General features: G+C 45.9%; 1 protein-coding gene across 1 annotated transcript in view; it reads right to left on the bottom strand.

Moving 5' to 3' along the window:
- The window catches only part of RP1 (RP1 axonemal microtubule associated), a 221,106-nt gene that overhangs the window by 93,237 nt on the left and 104,021 nt on the right, over nucleotides 1-23,848 (bottom strand). Inside the window, exons 21-22 of the mRNA XM_083145115.1 lie at nucleotides 21,318-21,517; nucleotides 18,115-18,201 (exon numbers count right to left, since the gene is read on the bottom strand). Of these exons, the coding sequence (XP_083001241.1) occupies nucleotides 18,115-18,201; nucleotides 21,318-21,517 (287 nt within the window). The remainder of the gene's footprint in view (nucleotides 1-18,114; nucleotides 18,202-21,317; nucleotides 21,518-23,848) is intronic.

Below are 23,848 nucleotides of genomic sequence, written 5' to 3'. Positions count from 1 at the left end.
TGAAATGAATCATGTTTACAGCTATATAATAATTAAATATGGTCAAGCAATGTGAAAGCTGCAGTGAGAGACCCCTAGCAGCTGCAATCACAGTGATGAAGACAGAAGTGATCATCAGGGGAAGAGAGGAGGGCTATTACACAGGCTTCTGGGTATAGTATACTGTGGAGGTGATCGGACATAGGCAAAGTTGGGGGTAGGCTGGGGTGATCCGGCATAGTCTTAGTATCACTAGTTCATTAATACTTTTGTTACCTCCTACCATCTGTTGTGAGTGTTTTGAATTTATACTGTATTGTGGTTACTGTTGCAGAGTCATCCAGTGACCACAGAATGCAGATGCTCTAAACCAGGGGTCCTCAAACTATTTTGCTCCGGGACCCCATTAGACTATAATAATAATTACGGGACCCTAGCAAGTTACTGCAGAAGGCAGCGGCGTAACTATAGCACCGCAGCCCCCGCCACCGCAGGGGGGCGCTGTGCATGTGGGGTCGCCGGGGGCTACGGTGCTATAGTTACACCCCCCCCCCCAATCCCCTGCAGACTTACCTATCTCGCTGGTCCCGGCGGCTCCGTTCTTCTGCTGAGGACCACCACAAAATGGCCACCCCTATATAGCACACAGTTCTCTGAAACTGTCTGCTGTATGGGGGAGGCCATTTTGTGGTGGTCCTCAGCAGAAGAAGAACGGAGCAGCCGGGACCAGCGCGATAGGTAAGGCTGCAGGGGATTGGGGGGGTTTGCATGGGCGGCGTGGCGGCGGGGGATTGGGGGGGGGGATGGGGGTTTGCATGGGGGGCGGGGCGGCGGGGGATTAGGGGTGCTTGGCAGGGCAGCGGAGGGGGGGGGGCGCCCAAAACTTAGTTACGCCACTGGCAGAAGGTCATCACATCAATTGTGTAGTCAGCAGACAGCACATACATGGCAGCATTGTGAAGGCAAAACATGATGGAAGGAGCCTAAAACAACAGACAACTCAACAGACTTTTCAGACTCCTTGAATCATTGACTGAGATAAGAAAGTCATCAGCCTGATGGTCAGCAACATGGAGTCGGGACCAAATGCTGAGAAGATCGGGACCGACTTTGGGGTCAGGACCCACAGTTTGAGAACCACTGCTCTAAATTGTTAAACTGGTTTGAGATTCAAATGAATTTCACCAGCTTTGAAGGCTTATCCAATTGTGGTATAATCATTAATAGACTTCTGATTCAAATCTGAGATTTGCAACTTTATAAAGATATCTCAGTAGAGGAGACAACGGCTATCCCAGGGTCAAACGGTATTAGAGCTCAGTATTATAAGACCATTGTGACTGAACCCGCCCCCCACTTGAGATCCCACGCAATGCTTTAATTATAAACTGATCCACCCAGGCCAGGGCCGCCATCAGGGGGGGTACTGTGGGCACAGCTGTCCTGGGCCGGGCCACTCTGACAGAGAGGGAAGAGCCCAGGCCGCTCATTCCGCGCACCAGCATCCCTCCGGCACCTGCCTGACCCTCAGCAGCAATCTGTGCAGGTGTAGGGAGAGCGGCTTTGAAAGTCGAAAGGCTGAAACAGTCTCCCGGCGCCCATTGTGTGTCACCCGCCCTCCTTCCAGTCTGAATTCAGTGGTCTGTGGCTCACAGCTGACAGCGCGAGCCACGTAACCCCTCTCCATCTGCACTCCCCCCTCCCTCTGCAACCCTCAGCTTGTAGCGCGCCGCACATGCACACGTCATACGCTTGGAGGAGAGATGAGCCGTGTCAATTCAAATCAGAGCTGTGCACCAAGAAGTAGAAGGCAAATGGCAAAACATTTGTGGCAAATGGCAAAATATGTGTTATCTGCATTCCTTTGTGTTCCACTAAGAATAGTTGAAATGCATCAATGTTTAGTGAATTTTCGAATTTTTTTGTACAGGTTGACAAACTGGTTTGAGAACTTTTTTGTGGATAGTTTGAGCATCTCAGGACAAGAAATTGATCTGAAGTAAAGTTATCACTTATCACCATCATTGTCCCAGTCACTACCCACAATTCAATGTAAAATATTTTATGTAAGCTGTTTACATGGAATTCTTTTATAACAGAAATGATGTACTACAACATCCTGTTTGATGTTCCGACACACCTGCTGTTATAGTTTCCACAATATAAATTTTCCTGTGACATAACTGTTAAATCATCGTGATTCCAGTACTATCACTCCCAACTATCCCGATTTTCGCGTGAGCGTCCAGTTTTTATCCTGCTTCCTGCCTTGGGCTGGCAGTGTCCTGTGGGGGTCAGATGGGAATGCCCCCCATGGCCTATGCCGGGGGCATAGGTCACGCCCCCTGACCGGGAATCCACATCCCCTATGTGATATGAAAAATGTTGTTCAGAAGCTGAGCATACAAGTGGACTTGGACCTGTTCTGGACACTTCCTCAGTTCTTGCTCCCTCCTTTATTAGTAGGCCGGTTACCACTTTTTGTTAGTTGCTGCATATACATGTTTGTACTTTGTGTTTGATTAGCTGGGGTTCATTCCTCAGCCAATATGGCCTCTCTTAGGGTGGTATTCAATCCCCGCCACTATTTCTGACAGGGGAAATACCAGGAGCTGCCTATATAATGCTGCCATTTCCGATAGCATTGAAGGCGGAATTTGACAAAACGGAACCAATCGGATCTGTTTTGTCGAAAATGGCCACGGATTGTTGAATTCACGGACAGCGGACAGATGGTATGTTAAATTCCGCCTGTCGATAAACAGTTGAGCCAGCCAAAACGGGCCAGGATTCCAACTGTTGGTACGTTCCGACAGTCGGAATTCAGAATTCGTCCGTAATACAGGACTCTGCAAACCACGTTTATAAACGTGCCTACTGTGGGTCACATGACAGGCCCTTAGTCAGTCTCTGCATTGAGTCATGTTCTCAGAACAACGGGGCAAAAGCAGAGGATTGTCGATCTGGTAGTTTGGTGGTGGTTTTACAATTCCGAAGTCTATTAGGGCCAGTTCAAAGACAAAAACATAGAAACACACTTTAGAATAGAATAAAATTGTAAGTGACAGCTCTTTCCTACACAACATGGAATACATAATCAAGGGATTTACTTATTGATCGGTATGAGCTGGTTTTCTAATGGTCATAGGAGGACTCTGTGGGTACATGGCTAGCGGTGCACCCTCTGGGCTGCTATAAGTCATGCTGTGCAGCGGTAAGGATCAATACTGGTAGAGTAGAACAGCCTTTGTGTAAACCACTGCAGACAGAAGCTACTGTATATGACTTAAATCTATGTGATTACATGTTGTAAGATCATTTCATGTCACTTATACATAAAGGGTTTTAGATGTCTAATATATTATTTATAAGGTCTGTATAGTTATTGTCTGCCCAAAACTCCCTGCCAGCACATTTTCGGGCGTTTACTAGGTGTTATGATCCCGTTTCTGCGCTACCACGGGCATTACTGTGTCTGTGCTGATTACTCAGAGCATTTCTGTAGAACAGCAGAATTCTGTACGGCACTTATTGCAGTGTTGTTCTCGATCACTTGCGGATGTACAGAACGGTCATTTTAAGGTAGTGCTCATATTTGTTGGAAGCAGAGGCATAGCTACCGTAAGGCAGCCACCGCGGCTGCTTGGGGGAGCAAGCGCCAGCGGGGCGCCCCCTGGTGCCCTGGCACTCTGGTCAGACCCCCCCTTACCCCTCCGCATGCCGCCGCCACCGCATTCAGTCCGGCACCGCAGATAGCCTCTGGGCTCCGTCTCCTGCAGTAATGAAAAATGACACGACAAAATGGCTGCCATCTAATAGCAGACAGTTTTTAAGGATGCTAGAGGAGGCCGCCGCCTTCTCTAACATCCCTAAAAAAACTGTCTGCTGTACGGGGGCAGCCATTTAGTCGTGTCATTTTTCATTACTGCAGGAGACGGAGCCCGGAGGCTATCTGCGGTGCCGGACTGAATGCGGGGCCGGCGGCGGCGGCATGCGGAGGGGTAAGGTAATTTTTTGGCGGGGGGGGGGGGGGCGCCACAATATTAGTTACGCCTCTGGTTGGAAGGACTCATACACGTAGCACATATATGGGTATGGTTCATAGGGTTGACCCAATTAAGGTCGACATGTAATTGGTCGACCACTATTGGTTGTCAGGCCATAGGTCTACACCTTAAAAAGGTCAACATGTCTTAGTTCGACAGGGGAAAAAAGCAATAAGTCAACCACTATTGGTTGTGAAACCATAGGTTGACACCTTAAAAAGGTTGAAATGGCGTAGATCGACAGGGGCAAAAGGTCAACACGTGCAAGATGTTGACACGGTAAGGGTCGACGTGAAAAAATGTCGACATGATTTTTCACTTTTTTTGGGTGTCTATGATGACTTACTTTGACATGGACGCTAAATCATTGTACCACGTCCCCTCATTAAAAAAAGGGAAAGTACTGGGAAAGTTAGAAACCTGGGGTGACATTCTATGGGCTGAGAGAAAAGCGCATATATTTTTCGCACTCCACATCGCCGCTCTTCGCACTTTCAGAAATCGCATTTTTTAGTCATAATTCGCATATTTAATGGGATGCGCATTAGAGGCTAAAAAGTGCGATTGAGTGCGATAATGGGCGAATTTTCGGCATGAAAATGTGAGATTTTTAGGCATGAAAATGTGCGAATTTGTGCTTATGTGCGTTTTTGGGTTTGTATTAAAAAAAATAATTGCGTGGGGTCCCCCCTCCTGAGCATAACCAGCCCCGGGCTCATTGAGCCGGACCTGGTTCCAAAAATACGGAGGACAAAATGTGTAGGGGTCCCCCGTATTTCTGAAACCAGCCCCGGACTCTTGGACCTGTCCTGGTTCCAAAAATACAGGGGACAAAAAATCTGGGGGTCCCCCGTATTTTGAAACCAGCACCGGGCTCCAACAGCCCGCAGTGTCATGCCACAGCCGGGGGACACTTTTTACATAAGGTCCCCCGGCCGTACCATGAGCACCGTGGTACTTGGACGGGGTACCTGGAGGAGTGGGGACACCCCCAATAAAGGGGTCCCCCCCCAAGGCTTCACCCGTCCAGGGCTGAAGCCCGGGCTGTCACCGGCGTCCCTGGCCAGTGGATGCCGGCCTGATGGTGTAAAATCTTTCAATCCTAACATTGCTTTATACAGGAGAACTACAAGTCCCAGCAGACCTCCCCCGCAGGCTGGGACTTGGAGAACCACAAGTCCCAGCATGCGGGGCATTAATGGGCCCGCTGGGACTTGTAGTCCACCTGTAAAAAGAATGTTAAAAGAAAACACACACAGAAAAGTAAAACTTTATTACATACACACACACACCTCACTTTTACAACCACATACTCACCGATCCAGGATCCTGCGCTGGTCTCCCTTCTGCTGCAGAGCCGGCTACCCCCGCACTGACAGTGGGGACAACCGGCTGTCTCCAATGCAGCTAACAGCTTCTGTTGCGTTGTCCCAGCGCAACAGAGGCTGAGAGCGTCTTCGGCTTATGCGTCTCCATGGAGACGCATCGCCCAATCACGCTCTCAGCCTGTGTCGCGCTGGGACAACGCGACAGAAGCTGTTAGCTGCATCGGAGACTGCCGGGGGTAGCCGGCTCTGCAGCAGAAGGGAGACCAGTGAAGGATCCTGGATCGGTGAGTATGTGGTTGTAAAAGTGAGGTGTGTGGATGTGTATGTAATAAAGTTTTACTTTTCTGTGTGTGTGTTTTTCTTTTAACATTCTTTTTACAGGTGGACTACAAGTCCCAGCGGGCCCATTAATGCCCCGCATGCTGGGACTTGTGGTTCTCCAAGTCCCAGCCTGCGGGGGAGGTCTGCTGGGACTTGTAGTTCTCCTGTATAAAGCAATGTTAGGATTGAAAGATTTTACACCATCAGGCCGGTGTCCACTGGCCAGGGACGCCGGTGACAGCCCGGGCTTCAGCCCTGGACGGGGGAAGCCTTGGGGGGGGGACCCCTTTATTGGGGGGGTCCCCACTCCTCCAGGTACCCCGTCCAAGGCTGACCAGCCACGGTGCTCATGGTACGGCCGGGGGACCTTTATGTAAAAAAGTGTCCCCCGGCTGTGGCATGACACTGCGGGCTGTTGGAGCCCGGTGCTGGTTTCAAAATACGGGGGACCCCCAGATTTTTTGTTCCCCGTATTTTTGGAACTAGGACCGGTCCAAGAGTCCGGGGCTGGTTTCAGAAATACGGGGGACCCCTACACTTTTTGTCCCCCGTATTTTTGGAACCAGGTCCGGCTCAATGAGCCCGGGGCTGGTTATGCTCAGGAGGGGGGACCCGACGCAATTTTTTTCTAAAAAAAACACATTTTTTACCGCAGAACCATGCACAGATCTCAATGATCTGTGCAGGGTTCTGGCCAACTCGCATATCAGAACCTCGTCTGAAAAAATGGCGATTATTAGACACCTTAAAAGTGCGATTTGCGAAATCCCATTCCAATAAATAAGCAAATTGTATACTTTTCTATTGGAAAACATCTGGATGCGATAAAAGTGCGGATTTTTACCGCACTTTCAGTACGCACGACTTATCGCAAAAAATATGCGATTTCGGGACCTTTTCGCATCAGATTAAACATGCGAATTCACAGAAAAATGCGAATTAGCCGGTTTTTGGAGTAAAAATCGCCAAAAAACACAACTCTCATTCCATAGAATGTCACCCCTGGTAATCTGACTCATAGATTATTACTTTTATAATAAATATACTGTATGCTTGGAGAGCAATTACAGCCACTATTGCACTATTATTTATGGCAATAAATAATGTATCTGAAAAAAATGAAACAGGTAATACAGATGTCAAGAATGTATCTGCTTTACCTTGGATCACTATTGAAAAGAGAACAGAGGAACGTCCGTGCATAAAAGGTAAATTGATTTAAATGATTTTCTTGCATTCTCATAGATAATGGAAATACCAACAGAACGGTTGTTCTAAACACAAGGTCTATACAGCGGCGTAGCTACGTTTTGGGCGCCCCCCCCCCCCCCGCCACCCATTAAAATCCCCCCTCAGCCTTACCTTTCGCGCTGGTCCTGTCGGCTCCGTTCTTCTGCTGAGGAGAACTGTGTGCTATATGGGGGCGGCCATTTTGTGGTGGTCCTCAGCAGAAGAACTGAGCCGCCGGGACCAGCGAAATAGGTAAGTCTGCGGGGGATTGGGGGGAGGTGTAACTAAAGCACCGCAGCCCCCCGGCGCCCCCATATGCACAGCGCCCCCCCCGCGGTGGCGGGGGCTGCGGTGCTATAGTTACGCCACTGGGTCTATATATTATAAACAATGCAGAACAATGACAAGGAAGATCCAAGTCCACCTCTGTAAATATTAGTTTGAATGGTGGTTTTGCTAGTATAGTTGTATTATGAATTTGTTCTATGTTACTGCTCATAGAGCGAGTCATTTTCAGCAAATTACAGATTTGTTTTAAATCACCATCATTCGTGTCCATTTGACTCCATTCGAGATTGCAGTTTTTTCCTAAAACTGCATCTTGGTAATTTACTAAGCACAGACTTTTTGCTCGGCTACGAATGAAAATCACATCAGAACAGACATGTACGAATCAGCAGACCATCAGCCAAACACATCAGGACTTTCCATAGGCACCAGGACAATACCAGAATTTATTATCATTCATATGAGCAAACTCATGAAAGCTGTGAATTGAGCTCAAAATGCACCTCTCAAAAAGAACTGCTTTTTGCTCTTGGGCTGGTCCTGGTTCCAAAAATATGGCGGGAAAATTATGTAGGGGTTCTCTGTATATTTTATGTAATTCCACAGCCCAGGGAAACACATTTATATTGGTCCCTGCAGCCATGTCATTATATCCCAACTAGCCAGCCCTGCCTGGGGGTCCCTGAGTCTAATAAAGGGGTCCCCACCCCTCCAGGCCACCCAAGGGCTAGAGCCCCTGGATGATGGGTGCCAAGTTGATAGCTTTAAGCATGGGTCTTCAAACTGTGGCCCTCCAGATGTTGGGAAACTACAAATCCCAGCATGCCTTGCCACAGTTTTGCTATAAGGGAGTGTTAAAACGGTGGCAAGGCATTCTGGGATTTGTAGTTCCACAACATCTGGAGGGCCACAGTTTGAAGACCCATGGCTTTAAGTGTAATTTAAGATTTTATATTATGTTTCACATGTAGAACTCATGCTGGTATTAGGAGAACCACAAGTACCAGCATGCAGGTCATTAAAGGTCCCCTGGTACTTGTACTTCCACCTATAAAACAAATATTTCAATACACACACATCTTGAAAGTAAACATTTATTTAACACACATGCACGCCAACATACATACATACATAGATACTCACCTAGAATTCTCTCCTGTCATTTGGTCCTCTTTTCCAAAGTAATCCATAGAGGTACTTGTATTAGGCGAGTATATATATATATATATATATATATATATACAGTTGGGGCAGGTCCTATCTTGGCAGGCGATGGCGACGCCAGCCGCCATCCCCCACCAGCGCCATCTGCATAACGAGAAGGGGACGCGCGCGCACGAGAGACGCGCGCGTCCCCCTCCGACGGCGCTTCCAGCCGCTCCCCTGGGTCACCGCCGGCTTGTTGGCGGTAACCCGGGGTCCCCGCCGCCTGCCCGGACAGGGTTCCCGTTGCCCCGCCGACGGAGATTGAGACGCGCGTGCGCATGAGACGCGCGCGCGTCTCAGTCAGATGGTGAGGCAGGCCGCTGGCGGATCGCCAGTGCTGACGTTCTGGCGATTCGCCAGCAAGGAAAAGGCCTGCCCCATCTGTATATATATATATATATATATATATATATATATATATATATATATATATATATATACTTACCTAATCCAGTGTATATTCAGTCCTCTTTGGTCCAAAGTAGGCAACCCAGGGATTAAAAATCACTGACTGCTGGGCCTCCAGTTCACCTATGTCACTTGGAGACCGCTGAGCTGTAACTCAAATGGAGCTCAGCCGATTCTATGGTTAAAAAGGGTAAGGGTTAACTCAGTGTTTCATTAAGCCAGACTCATGGTTCTGTGCATGCATGAGTTGGCTAGCAGGTTTATCTGCCTAGATGCAGGCTTTTATTTCGGGTGTGGTATGTTTCTCCGACAGTCGGGATCCCAACAGTCATTGTCCTGATGTCGGGATCCCGACTTCCCGGACTCAGACAGCGTGGCCAGCGCAACAAAGCCCACCTGGCCGTCTGTGTTTTAACAGTCGGGATCCCGACGTTGGGTTAATGACTGTCGGGACCCCGTCCGGCACCCTTTATTTCCACATGTTATATAAAACATAGCAATACAAACATAGCTAAAATATATGGGAACAAAAAGATGGGTTACAGTGGTAAGTGATCCATTGCAATCATTGGAAGTTTTTACTTATGGGCTGCAGGGCTGCAGCCCTCCCAGGTAAAATCTGCCACTGTTCTCTGACTAAGTGAAGCCATATGCAGTCTGTGAGACTGCTCTGGCTTCATAGTGACTGGCAGTGACTTCCTATTGGAAGTCCAACCTGCCAGTCACCCAAGGCAGTCCCATTGAGAGGTGTTCCCTCCCTTCAGGACGCCTTTATATGGACAGCTGAGCGGCAGCTCATTAAATATGGATTCCGTGCATGCTCAGAACGAGGATGATACTGCACATGCGCCGGACCGGGGACCTTGATTATGCCTCTGGGGGGCTGCTGCGAAAGCATGTGCAGTACCGTAGAAGCTACAGTACTACATATGCGCCGGGACCGCGATGGGGATTGGGACCGGCGGCAGCTGAAGGGGACCACAAGCACGGTGGCAGCGGAGGGGGGGACCCACATAACGCCAGCCCCCCCTCTTCCGCAGAGGTAAGAGCCACCACTAATTGCAATCCTTTTCCTTTAAGCTTTCCCATGCTATTTACAATATCGAACTGCAATTCTTAGCATTGGTCAAGGTTAACGACAGTCACAGCATTGCCAACCCTGGGGAACCTCCTTTCATAAATATACCCTTTAATTATCTACCTCAGAGAGCTGTGTTGCCAGCCGGCTTTGGGTAATGTGAATCATTGTAGTTACTTGCTCTGATGAACAAAGCAAAGCAAAACATAAGCCAATATAGATGAGCGTTTCCACCCAATTCTCGTTCTAACATCAAGTCAAGAATAGAGAAATGAAAGCTGCTTGCTGGGAAGTGCTCATCTCTCATTTCTTATTGTTTCCCCCAGCAAACAGAATTCATTGACACCCTTCAAATTATCCTATGAAATTTATGGCATGTGGTAATCAAATGGACTGTAGAAAATACAATAGAACATATGGCATGAAAAATCATGTGGGCATAATTAAAATGACTTAAGTTCTATTCTGTTTTGATATTCCTAAAGTACACAGATTTAAAGCGGCCAGATGGTATAATTGGTTATGCAAAGTGATTCTTCCCATCAAGCTGCAGTTGTTCTACTCGTCGGAAAGTAAACAAGTGGAGATAAATATTTGGCGATTACCTGATCATAAGAAAGTTGCTTTTTTTTTTTTTTTTAAAAACAAAGAAACATAGCAACATATGAAAAAGTAAAGAAAAATACTCTTCAAATACAAGATATGTATATGTATATGGAAGTGCAGGATCATACACACAGGATCCAGTTGCGATTGAGATGCACAGTATTAGAAATGTATAGTACAGTATTTATAAGAAAGCGCTCAGTCCAGTGTTATCTACTTTCTAGCTGCCCTCTCTGTAAAGCAGGGGGCAGTGCCACCGGGAGGATGGAAAAGGGGTGGGTTGGGGGCGGAGCCATGATAGAAATGTGCTGTTTGGGAGTTATATGTTATATATGGTAGGTATATGTTCTCTGTGTGCCATTATACTGTCCCTGCTTATATTGTTACCTACCTGGCTGCCTAGGCGCTGTGCTGCTCGGTGGGCATGTCGTCCCCGCATGTAATGTCTCAATGTAATGTATGTAATGCCCCCCCCCCCCCCATCATCCCTGCTGATGCTGCACTGTAAATCCACAAAAAAATTCCTAGTGTGCGCAAGCACACATGGCCAATAAAGTTTATTTTATTTCTTTGAGCCCGGGGCTGGTTATGCTAAGGAGGGGGGACCCCACGCTGTTTTTTTTGTCTTTTATTACACAAAATCGCATGCGCACATTTTCAAGTTTTTTGTAGCGAATTCGCATCTCATTACATATGCAAATTCGCTGCAAAAAAGGTGCGATTTGGTGCGATTTTTGAACATGACCAAAAATCGCCACCTATTACATTTTGCCCTCCAGATCTTTGCAATGTTGTCCAGCCAAGTAAGAGAAAGTTTCTTTTTGACTGGTATACATAAGACTAAATGAACTATCTTATTTACCATGATGTATTTTCAGCCAACAAAAACATCATCAGGGTTATAGAATAGGCCCCGCTGAACCCATTAGCAGCGGTAAAGTAGTGCTGCTTGTAGAATAGACCAGGGGTCCTCAAACTGTTTTGGTATCTGGGACCCCATCAGACAATAAAAATAATTACGGGACCCCAGCAAGTTACTGCAGAAGGTCATCACATCACATAAATAGTCAGCAGACAGCACATACATGGCAGCATTGTGGAGGCACAACATGATGTGTGGAGTCAAAAATAACAGACAATTCAACAGATCTATTAGACTGCTTAAATCACTGACTGAGATTAGAAAAGTCATCAGCCTGATGGTCAGTAACAGGGAGTCGCGACCCCATGCTGAGAAGGTCGGGACCCACTTTGGGGTTAGGACCCACAGTTTGAGAACCGCTGGAATAGAGCACTAAAAAGTAATCACTGCACTACAGGAGACTTGTTATGGTAATGATGTTTTCACATTTTTTTTATGACAAAGTTGCTTGCACGTGTATTTTTCATTGATCGTTCATGTAAGTCGATTGTTGATGACAATAAAGTTGATTGTGATTCTAGTATTATATAGCTATGCAAACAATACCTTCCCTAGCTGTGACATTATTTATTACAGCACTATCTGCTTTTATAGGAGGCCTCTGTTACAGAGCATATTCCGCTCCCTACTGCAGCCATAATTGCATCTTGGAGTATATACCTTGTCAGTATGAATAACTCATTTTGGTGATTTTAAGGGAATGTGATGAGGATAGAAATTGCAGAGGCCCAGGGATCGAACACCCCTTCAGGAATACAGAACAAAGCCGACTTTCCCTCCATTTGTTAGTAAAGAACGGACTTAAACTGCTTAGGAAGTCAAAGTGGAAGGAAGAATATAAAGTACGACTGTGCCGTGTTATTATCCCTGTGCTAGCTCCCCGATCCTTCATGCCAATAAGGCTGCTGTTGTTCCATAATCCAGGCAGCCAGAAGACATGGCTTTCATAAGCAATAAAACAGGAGCAGCACAGAACTTTCTAGGCCAGCTGTATTTGTCAGAGGGTCGGCGAAGACAAAGTATGACATATTGTAAGAGATTAAACCTCCTGTGAGAGTTAGGGCCTCTTGCTTGCATTATCGCTGACAACAAAAGACTCAGACAACCTCTGCTACATAATAAAACATGAACCAGATAAGTTACATTAATATAATACAGCTTATGTATATTATTTCTGCTGTTGTCTAATAGATAATGGAATTTAAATCACTCTATTAGGGTTGTTAGAACCACCAGTTTCACCAACAACCCTACAAATGGTAAAACTAAAACTCACCAGCAGGGGGCTGCTCCTTACTATGTGGAATAATACAGGTTACTAGGGGTGGCCATTGTTGTGTTTGCCATTAATGGTGATAGTACAAATGGTCATCAGCGGCAGCATACTATGTAATGGCTGATCATCGATGGTTTTTACTATCAATGGTCATCCATTTTCTTTGACTGACTGGGCCGCGGGCCAATCAGAACCTGAGGGTGGGGCTTCACTGGTGTCAGGGGCAGGGCTATGCACCGTTTCCTGGCATCTTCTGGAAAATAATTTAAAAAAATATTCGGTTATGATGTGCCATCGATGGAGGGGGACCATCTGGTACCCCCGGTGGCCAGCCCCCCCTCAATTTACTATGTATCACCTATACAAAGCAATCTGGGTGGGATCTTACTGTCAGAAAATGAGGTCTCTAACAAAGTGATATAGTTATGCCTCATTTTCACACTCAACAAAACCTGTTGAATCTATACTTTTTAGCCCCACCTCTCAATACAGTATATTACCATGGGGACCATTTATCAATGCAATCTGGGCGGAATATTACTGCCCAGCATTTACAATGCGATCTTAATGGCGGGATTTATTATCCCCCACTTGCAGGAATAGAGCTCCAAAAGGAGCCCGTCCCTGCGATGTGCTGAGTCGGGCACTGGGGGGTGGGGGGGTCTGCGCATTCGAGCTTAGCACTGACCTCACTGACCACACTGCCCTGGTTTTCACCCATGATAAGGGTTAACACAAGTCCCTATGTAATACTTAAAAGTATAAAGTAAAAATAAAGCAACACTTCTGTTACAAAATGTCTCATCAAATACCATTCCAACCGCTTTCATTTTACTCATTTAAAAAAGCTTTCTTTCACCAAGAAACCACATGTTTTTATCCTGTAGCAGTACAGATGGAAACCCAGATAGACAGGGCAGCAAAGACTATATAGTGCAAATCTAATGTAGATTGTATGAATTGTACTGTATGTAGATAGTACAGAGTTAGCAAAGATTGTATAGCACTCGAATCTTAAGTCGAATAGCAAGGGAATCTCACCATGTGTACACACCATTAAACTAAAAGTGTGCACACACTTGTAAAATTTAGACTATATTACAATTTAGACTATGTATACAATTTAGACTATTTGCATACAATTTAGACTATATAGTGCAGATCTGCACTATATAGTCTATGCAGCCAAGACTTTCTGGCTGCGATACGGGAGCGCGCATCGGGATCGCAAGGGTTAAAACCCATACAAGCATGCATGAGATCCAGATGAGATTTTGACTATATAGTCAAAATCTCATCTGGATCTCACGCAGATTGTACAAGTGTGTACACACTAAAAGATTTGAGTGCTATGCCACTCTGTACTATATACATACAATTCATACAATCTACATTAGATCTGCACTATATAGTCATTGCTGCCCTGTCTATCTGGGTTTAGATTTGTGCTGTCACAGGATAAAAACTTGGTTTCTTGGTGAAAGAAGGCTTTTTTAAATGAATCAATAGAAAGCGTTTGGAGCGGTGTTTGATGAGACTTTTTGTAACAGCTTTATTTTTACTTTATGCTTTTAAGTATTAGCTAGTGACTTTTGCTAACCCTTTATCATGGGTAAAATGTAATAGGATGAAAGATTCAGAAAGTGAGAGCTCTGGTAAGAAATCTCCAGTTTTTTTAAAGCGCCAGATCGCATGCAGATCGCACAAGTTTTTTACTGGGGACCAGCGCGGTGCATCTTAAATCAGCGGGTCCCTGCCTATGCATATCTAATGAGCATTGACCTGATGCAGCGTACAGCATCAGGAGGCAATGGAGTCAGTGCCCCCTTTAAGGCTGGTGCCCGGCGGCAGATGACTCCATTGCCTCCTGGAGATCCGCCACTGTATATACGGCGTCCACTCGCCATGTTTTGGGCACTATTATATTTCCCACTCTATGTCCACTTCAGAATCAGAATCAGCTTTATTGGCCAGGTATACTTGCGTATACTAGGAATTTGATATGGATTGCTTTGCAACAGCTGGGTAGGTAACCATTAAACAGTGACAGATATACAACACATACAGGTATACGCTAGAAGTACCCTGGGGGATATAGATGCAAGGAGCACAAACCCTCTGAGCTGTACAGCGCCTAGGCAGCCATCAGCGGCACCACTGGTCTTTGCAGCAGTCAGCAGCCAGCTAGGTAACAATATAAGCAGGGACAGTATAGTTATCACACCGGGATCATATTCCCGCCAAGCTGCTGTAGGTGCTGTACCTAGGCAGCCATCAGTGGATAGTGAAGTATAGCAAACCACGCTTTAAAAAAATAAATCATGAAAAACTCATGTCAACCTTTTAATTGTCGACCTTGCCCATGTCGACCATAAGCTTGGGCAGTCCTTTTGGCAGTGTCGACCTAAGGTATGTGGACTGTATTTAGGTGTTGACCTAGTCCCTGTCGACTATTAGTGGTGGACCTAGACTTTGTCTATCCGCTGACTGCGTATTGTTAAATTGGTAAAGATGACATAATTAGTGGGCAGCAATATGTTATTTTGCTATCTGTGAATATTAGGATGGCATGACCTTAGCAATTAAGCTGAGCTGGAAAACAACTTTGAAGGGCGGAATATTTCTATAGTGCTCAGTAATTTGTAGTCACAGTAACCAGACTGAAGAGACGCTTTGTAGAGACACCTGGGCTGATGATATATTAGCAATCTGAAGGCTTTTCACTAGGACAGAAGCATTTAGCGGGGACTTGCTGTTAATATGCGGTGTGCACAAGCGGCATTACATAATGACATTACATTTATAACTAGAGATACAGGATGTCTATGACACTTCAGTTTTGTCATAAGACCCCTTATGCAGCCACTACCCATAACTGTCAGGAATAGTAACGTGTTGGTGTGTTCATTTTGTCAGCTGCTGAATGAAATGTGCCCTACAATTAAAACAGGCATCTTCCCTGACCCACTCTGAGGGGTAAATTTACTGATGGGAGTTCTGTTAAACATGAGATGTCGCCCTAGCAACCAATTCGATTTCATCTATTATCTTCCATAAACTGTTAAATAAATAAGAAATAGAATCTGATTGGTTGCTATGGGCAAAATCCCAAATTCAATATAACTCCCCGTTGAGTGCTGCAGTTACCGGTTCTCCCCATGTACTGTATGAATGTAAGGTGTTGTTCTATACATTATGAACACTGCTATTTTCAGTATAGTGCGCTTATGTACCAGGTAATGTATTGACCATTCCATCAGCTGCAGTCATCAATTTATACAGCTGTAGTTGTGGTTGCCACATTCACAGCCAGTGTACTTGGTTGTGGGGGCTGCTAGGCCTGTCTGCCCTGCTTCGAAGAGAGGAGATCGGAACACTGACACCGGGAGGCCCCCACACCCTCATTGGGACAGCTGTGGACGCACGTGCCAGGCTTTCCAGCACATACTATGGGCCCCACAGTGGCTGACTGCTGTGAGTGTGAAGAGAATGACAGTGTGGGTCCGGCCTGTTTTTAATACAGTATGTATTTCTCTGCCTAAGCTATACAAATATACTGTAATTTTTGCTGCAAAGCGGCTTGCTGCAGCAGGCTGTGCCTATTCACATGGGGTGATCGCACAGTCCGGCACAATATGCCGCATTGCAGCAAACAATAATATGGCTACATTCAGTTGCACCACTATGGTCCCACAGACCCCGCTGTGGCTTGAGGGAGCAAGTGCTGGCGGGGTCTGCGAGAAGTGCCGCTGCCAGAATGATTCTGCACCAGATGCAGTCTGTCTTAGCAGTAACGGGCATCAGTGGCGTAAGTTTGTCCAAGTTGCCCGGCGGCAAGATGAATATTGGTGCCCCCCCCACACACACACACAATGTTATTAAAAATATATATAGTCTGTTATGAAATATATATTATATACTCTATATGTATACAGAGCGAGAGAGAGAACACAAAAATATTTCAGAACTCAGCCACAGAAGCGATTGTGATGGCTTTCAATTAATGGTTTTAAACTGGCAGTGGTTAAGAGGTGCCCCCTTGAGAGCAGGAGCCCGGCGGCAGATGACTCCATTGCCTCCCAGAGTTCTGCCTCTGACGGGCATTATGGTGTGTGTACAATGGGAAAGGGGTATTGCGGTGTATCGGATAATGTGTAAAGGGCATTGTGGTGTATCACATACAGTATGTGTAATGGGCATTGCGGTGTGCGCATAGTGGGCAATGCGGTGTGTTGCATAATGTTTATTGGGCATTGCGGTGTATAACATATGTGTACTGGGCATTGTGGTGTGCGCATAATGAGCATTGCGGTGTGCACATAATGTGTAATGGGCATGGCGGTGTGTCGCATAATGTGTAATGGGCACTGCATGGGGGCCCCACTATACATTTTGCTATGGGGCCCACAAAGTTCTAGTTACGCCTCTGGGTGCATCTGTTCCTAAGGACCAGCTTATCAGCTTCTTACCATCAAGGCTGTGTTTGAAAAATGACAGGAACTCCTTGACTGGTATTTTATTTCTGGAGGTTTTTCTCCTTGAGAGGGAGGGGTTATCCCACTCTCTCAAGGGCCCCGGCACTAATGGGTATATATAAAAGATGCAGATAAAGATGGTTCTTGTGTGTGATATAAACCTTAAATGGCTGCTGCAGGTGTAAGGAGTCTGCTAAACTCCAAAAAGAAGGAAGAATTTTCTTCTGACAAATGTTTTGTTTGGGGAATACACACTGCACTGTCAATAAGGAAAATCAATGAATATATAAGAAGTGGTAAAAATCACAAAATATTATTTGTCTATATAAAACATTTTAATTTAAATACAGTGTGTCCTCCATCATTGTGCTCAGCGTGATTCTACCACTTCTTATATATTCATTGATTTTCCTTATTGACATGGGAGGTCAGGGCCGGTGCCACCACTAGGCAAATCTAGGCATTTGCCTAGGGTGCCAGCCACTGGAGGGCGGCACTTCGCCCCTCGCCTCTCGCATGGAGGCTGCAGGGGTGTTCCTGCCGGGTACCTGCGGCACTGTGTGATCTGGCGGCGGGGTCCCTGCAGTGATGCGCGCTATCCGGCAGCCAGGCGGCGGCGTGGGAAGCGCTGCTGGGTTTGAAAACATTCCGCATGCTGATTGGCTGAGATTCAGCCAATCAGCGTGCGGCGAGTTTTCAAACCCATCAGCGCTTCCCGCGCCGCCGCCTGGCTTCCGGATAGTACACATCACTGCAGGGACCCCGCCGCCAGATCACACAGCGCCGCAGGTACCCCCCCCCCGTAGGCACTGGGGCGCCCCCCCCCTCGTCTGGGGTGCTCCGGTGCCTTGCACCGGCCCTGTGGGAGGTTACATATTATGAAGGTTATTGCTGCACTCAGGCACTGAAATAATCTATTTAGAGAATAAAATAATGTTTTGGAAGACATACCCGTTTCAGCTCCCAGTCGGGGTGAGGACCTGTTCCGTCATGTTCTATTCTAATCTTGTACAGTTTCCCAATATTTGATAGTCTTATCTTAAAAGAGATAATCATGAATATTATTATTTTATAACCATGCCTACATTACATCACATTAACATATTTAAACATTAACATCCTTCAAAGCAGCATTATAATACAGGTTTAGTTATACCCCTTTCACACTGAGAAGTATTTCCAGGGTTATTGCACATGAATACATCAACCCGGGAAATGAGTCAATGTGAAAGGGTCCTGGTACATTATCCCTGGGTCCAGTGTTCCAGGATTTCAACCCAGGTCTTGACCAGAGTTGGACCCAGAGCGCTCGCGGGTCCAGGCGCAGTGTGAACGGGTAGGCGCCACAGCTGTCATCTTCCAGCACTGCCCCAGCCCCGCCTCCAGATGACGTCATCCACCCGGCGTTATGCTGGGCCGGGAGGCCAGTGTGAAAGCGCTTGCAAGCCGTCTTGCACCCGGCGTGCGACCAGGCTTGCAAGCGCTTGCGAATGTGAAAGGAGTATTAGTATCGCTATCTGCATAGATGCAGAAATATGTACTTAGACAAAGGGCCTGATTCACTACCGCTGGCTAAGCAGCGGCTTAACGCCATTCACCGCCCCGCCGAACCAGCATGTTATCGAAGTGTGGGGGGAAACCAAAGAACAAACCCCAAATTGGGTCCGAAAAGGGGCGGGGATAAGGGGAGAGTGGGTGGGGCTTAGTGCTGAAACCCCCATTTTATTATTATCGGGGGCCTGCCTAGCACTCTCCTAGTCCTAGGGCAGCCCCAGGGCCCAACCCTGCCCTTCCTCCTCCTTCCCTGGACAGCAATCACCAGTGATAATCTCTTGCTCCTCCCAAATGCCCCCCCCCCCCCTCCTGCAGACATTTCCACCCGCGGGTGGGTCAGCGAGAAAGTCTCCAAATAACAGGACTGTCCCGCTGTAATCAGGACAGTTGGGAGGTATAATCAAGCAAGAAAGCAGTGAAAAGTTGTTAATAGCAACCAATTAGCTTTAAGGAAGAATTTATCAAGTACGTTCTGTAAAATGAAAAGGTAGATGCTGATTGGTTGGCTCTCCACTGGACCACTTCTCCACTCACTGCTTGGTATATCAAAGGCATTCTTTTGGCAAGTTCTTAAAAAGAAGGTAAAAGTTTAAATTAATTAATACTTGCCTTTGCTTGGCGTTTCTATGTTGCCGGGAAGTCGCTCAGCGCCGTTTCTAGGGCCTTATCTGGCATTTTATAGTTTTTACAGCTTAAGGGGGAAAGGGACATCACTAAGTCCTATTTTCCTCAAAAGAATGCTTAAGGGCTGGTCCAGGTTTGAGCCGCCCTTACCCGACAAGAGGCTTTTGTTGGAAAAATTGGTGCGTTCTCTAAAAACGGTTTGCATGTCCGTTTACAAGGCAAAACTGTTAAGCATGGCCTTTGTTATGGCCTATCATGGGGTGTTCAGGGTAGGTGAGCTGGTGGCACCTTCTCGCTCAACAGCTTCACCTATGCTGGCAAACCTATTCGGGCCTTCATCCTAGTCTGCCTGGAGGTTGGCTCATTCATTTGGATGGGTCACTTCTTACATGTTACCAATTTAATGCAGTGTTGAAATGATGCATTCTGCACTTGGGTCTTTCACTGGAGGTTTTTGGGACACACTCTCTCCGCATTCGTGCTGCTTCAGCTGCGGCGGGTTGGTCCGATGGATCTATATGGTCACTGGGTAGATGGAGGTCTGGTGCGTTTCAACGTTACATCAGGTCTTGATCTGTCAGTGCGCCACCCTTGAGAATTAGCCGCTCGCTCAAACACGCCTTAGTGTTTGGGGGGGCCTTGAGGAATTTCTTGTTTTACCACCAGTTATAAATACCTTTTTTCCAGCTGGCGGAAGTTTTGCAGTTTTTTTGTCTCAAATCAAAATGGGTCGACCCAGCACCCTAAACCCCCCCCCCCCAACACCAATTGTCAAATTTTTTAGGCTGTTATATCTCCAGTTCTTGCACAGTTTGAACCTCTACTAATGTTTCCGAAACTTCTTTTTCAGGAATGCGGATAGATCTGCAATTTATATGGTTCATAGGCCATTCTTTTGTCTATTGGCTGTCGGTATCACCGATAGCCTTGGATTATGTGCAATACCCAGAATTACATTTGTTTAGATGGCTTGGGCATCATGATTTACGGTTTGCAAAATGTAGGCAGACTTTTGATGAAGCAGTTGCTAGGTTTGGTTACCCGCTTTTTCTAATCATCCACTTAGGGGGCAACAATTTGACATCCAGGACTTGTCTGGATATTAGATTTGAGATAAGGAATGAGATTTTACATTTGTTGCAAGAATTCCCCTTTTGTAGGATATTTTGGTTGGATATTGTTCCTCTGCAGTTTTGGAGGGGTGCGCTTAACCCTGGGGCAGTTGACCTGGTCAGACAAGGGTGAACTCAGGAGTACTGTAGGTCGAATGGTCTGTCAACATGGCGGATACTCGATCTCACATGCAGGAGTGATGGTGTACACCTTTCAGACGAGGGTTTAGCCTTCTTTTTTAGGGACATTATTGATAGGTTGAGGTCGATATAGGTTAGGCTATGGTGGCGATGCCGGTTCTGGAGGATTGCGGCACGTGGCCAGTTTCAGAACGGTGGCTAGTGGCTAGGTTATTATTGATAATACCCTTTTTGTGATTTCTTTCCCTTGCGGTGCAACTTCTTTGGAGAAAGTGACTTGGGCGTGGTAACAGTTTTTCCTTCAGGGGCATCACTGAACCAGGTGGGCCCCTTAAGTCACTTTAGTTGAGTTGTTACCTTAGTGGGAGTGTGATTTGTGGGGCAGATGGCCCCAATTTTATTTTGAATAATTTTTACTTAGTTTTTATGGACAGGGACTCGGCAGATGGCCAGTCCTTGTTCATCAGGGCAGATGGCCCAAGAATTTTTATTTAAATGCGTTCTGACCTCGCCACCACAGTTAGTTAAAGGTAAATTTTTCTATATAGATTAAATAGGCCACCCTCTTTCAGAAAATGAAAAGACGACCCCATTCACCCCAATGTCAGTTGTCAGAGTCTTTATTTTAGATAAGTGGTATGTGTGGTGTATTGGGCATTGGGACATGAATGACTTACATTGGGACATGAAAGACTTACATTGGGACATGAGAGACTTACGTACCATAAAATCATCTTCTTGTCTAGGTTGAAAGAGTTGATCTTTGTTGCCAGTTGCCAGGACGATAGGACCAGTGTTCCCTTTGGTGCCATATACCCACAGCGTGACATCAGCTGATGTTCCAGCACTGCCCGTCAGGATAGAAACTTTCCATTGATCTGAAGTATAAGTAGGATTTCCACTGCTGCTGATCATTCTAACATCTACAATAGTAAAGTGATCATTAATTTACAAGCATACGTAGTTATATGCGTTATATATAAATACTGCACAGAGTGACATATCATTTTATAATCCATCTTGTTACATTTGTGACAGCAAAATGTGGCACAATATGAAATTGCTCCCAGCCCGACCAGTGGCAGAACTACTTATTGGGCACCCCCCCCCCCCCGCCTGCAATTTCAGACCCCCCTAAAATAAAGGCCCTCCCCCCCTTAAAAGTAAGCCTCAACTCTGCACTTACCCTCTGCTCGCCGCTGCCAGGACCGCAGATCTACTTATCTCTTGCCTGTGGTCCTGGCTCTCTTCCTGTCAGGCTTCTTAATGAAAATGGACCTCCCTAAATGTCCGCCCCCTAACAGTAGACACTTTTTGAGGATGCTAGAGGAGTCTCCCCAAACACGGTCTGCTGTTAGGGGGCGGCCATTTTGGGAGATCCCTTTTTATTAACAGTAACCTGACAGGAGGAGAGCCGGGACTGCAGACAAGTAGATCGTCACCCACACTTAATCAGCGCCTCCCTGCGACCGCAGGGTCTGCGGGGCTATAGTTACTCCACTGAGCCCAACCCAAATCTACATTACACAACAGAATTAGAATTAGAAGCTAAAGTGATGCAAATGTGGAATTTTAAGGTTGCAATACTGAATCTTAAAACCAATGTGAAATGATCTGTTCATTAACGGAAGGTAACCTTAAATGTTGACTGGCAACAATTGTATAACTCAGTGGATCCACATTATACCACAATATATGTCTGATTCTCAGGTGGGAGTTAAGAAACAATTACATTTATTTATTTATTTACAGTGTCTTATATAGTGCAGCAGATTCCGTTGCGCTTTACATTAGTAGACAGTAATAAAACAAACTGGGTAACAACAGACAGACTTGGAGGTAGGAGAGCCCTGCTGCAAGCTTACAATCTATAGATGTAATATATAACTGAAATCTAATGATTAAATGTATAACTGAAACAACCCATGTTACAATTAAAGGGGTACAAATACATTTATTGTGTTTGCATGCAGGGTAAATACCATCTGCTTTTGCATATAGCCGACACACAGCTTTATTTTTATACAGAAAATTCACTTTGACATAACCATTTCCAGCTGTATTTAAATATAAATTTGTCAAGGTAGAAAAACTTGCTCTTTTTTTTGTTTTTTACTCACTCTCCATAATCAGGCACTGAAATTGTAGCAATCTCCTCGATAACACCTTACCCCAATTATAAACAGTGGCAGTTGGTGCGGCCCCTCTATTTGAATTTTGAACTGTGCTGCAGCCCCTCCTCTGGAGCCGCCACTGGTTGTCAGGTACAGTGCAATGATTCCTATGGCTACATGCATTTTTAAGTAAGATTTGTCATGGCCACTTATAAGGAACTTCTTTACAATACACAAGCAATCCGTGAGCAGGGCCCGGGACACTTGTCCCCATGGTCCCCCCCTGATGGCGGCCCTGGCAGTGAGAAATATCAGCACCTTTTCATTAACAAGTAGATATTGCTAACTGCTTTGGGGCTCATTTACCCTTGAATATTAGTCATTTCTATGAAACACCTCTGATATGAGGGTCCTTTCATAAATTTCCATGAGATGGTGCCACAATCCTTTTGGTGATGTGACTCCTAGAAAGTTCCACTTTTCGAATGGGTATGGATCATTTGGTCGACAGTGTCTATGTCAGCAGTCAATAGGTTGACACATGGAAATCTTCGACAAGCATTAGGTCATCATGATCAAAAGATCAACACAAGCAAAAGGTTGACATGGGAAAATTCGACATAGGTAAAGGTCGACATGAGGTTTTTTTCCACACACAAAGACTGCCATCAGTGTTGACTGTTGACATGGACACCATATTAGTAGATACAATGTGCTCCCTAGGGTGCACAGACAGGCGCTACCACGGGTGCTGTGTCAAGAGCTGCCACTTGATAATGGGGTAGTCAGCCCCAAAAAGACCAAGGCAAAAAAGAAAGTGGCGCTGGTTTGATGAAAATATCATGCAAATATTTAATAACAATTAAGAAAACATGACATAAAATTTTGCAACAATCATTAAAAAAATGGTGATTAATATCTGGACCGGAGGCTGAATGGAGTGGGACCAATGAATAATTAGTCTTGGCAGGTGAGAATGCAACTGATATCTGGAATGAGTTGAGGTGCCCAATGGGCTAATAGTTACCACAGGGTTACAATTGATCCGATCCTGAGTTGTCCCCAGATGAATGCGACAATAGGGCCACAGTTGGTCGGGGACCCAAATGATGTGATAGGGCTGGGAGTTGATTCAACCAC

Source organism: Crinia signifera, chromosome 5 (assembly GCF_055691185.1).
Source record: "Crinia signifera chromosome 5, ASM5569118v1, whole genome shotgun sequence".
NCBI lineage: Eukaryota > Metazoa > Chordata > Amphibia > Anura > Myobatrachidae > Crinia > Crinia signifera.
Note: the sequence above shows the minus strand (reverse complement) of the source record. Positions and strands in the feature narration are given on the sequence as shown.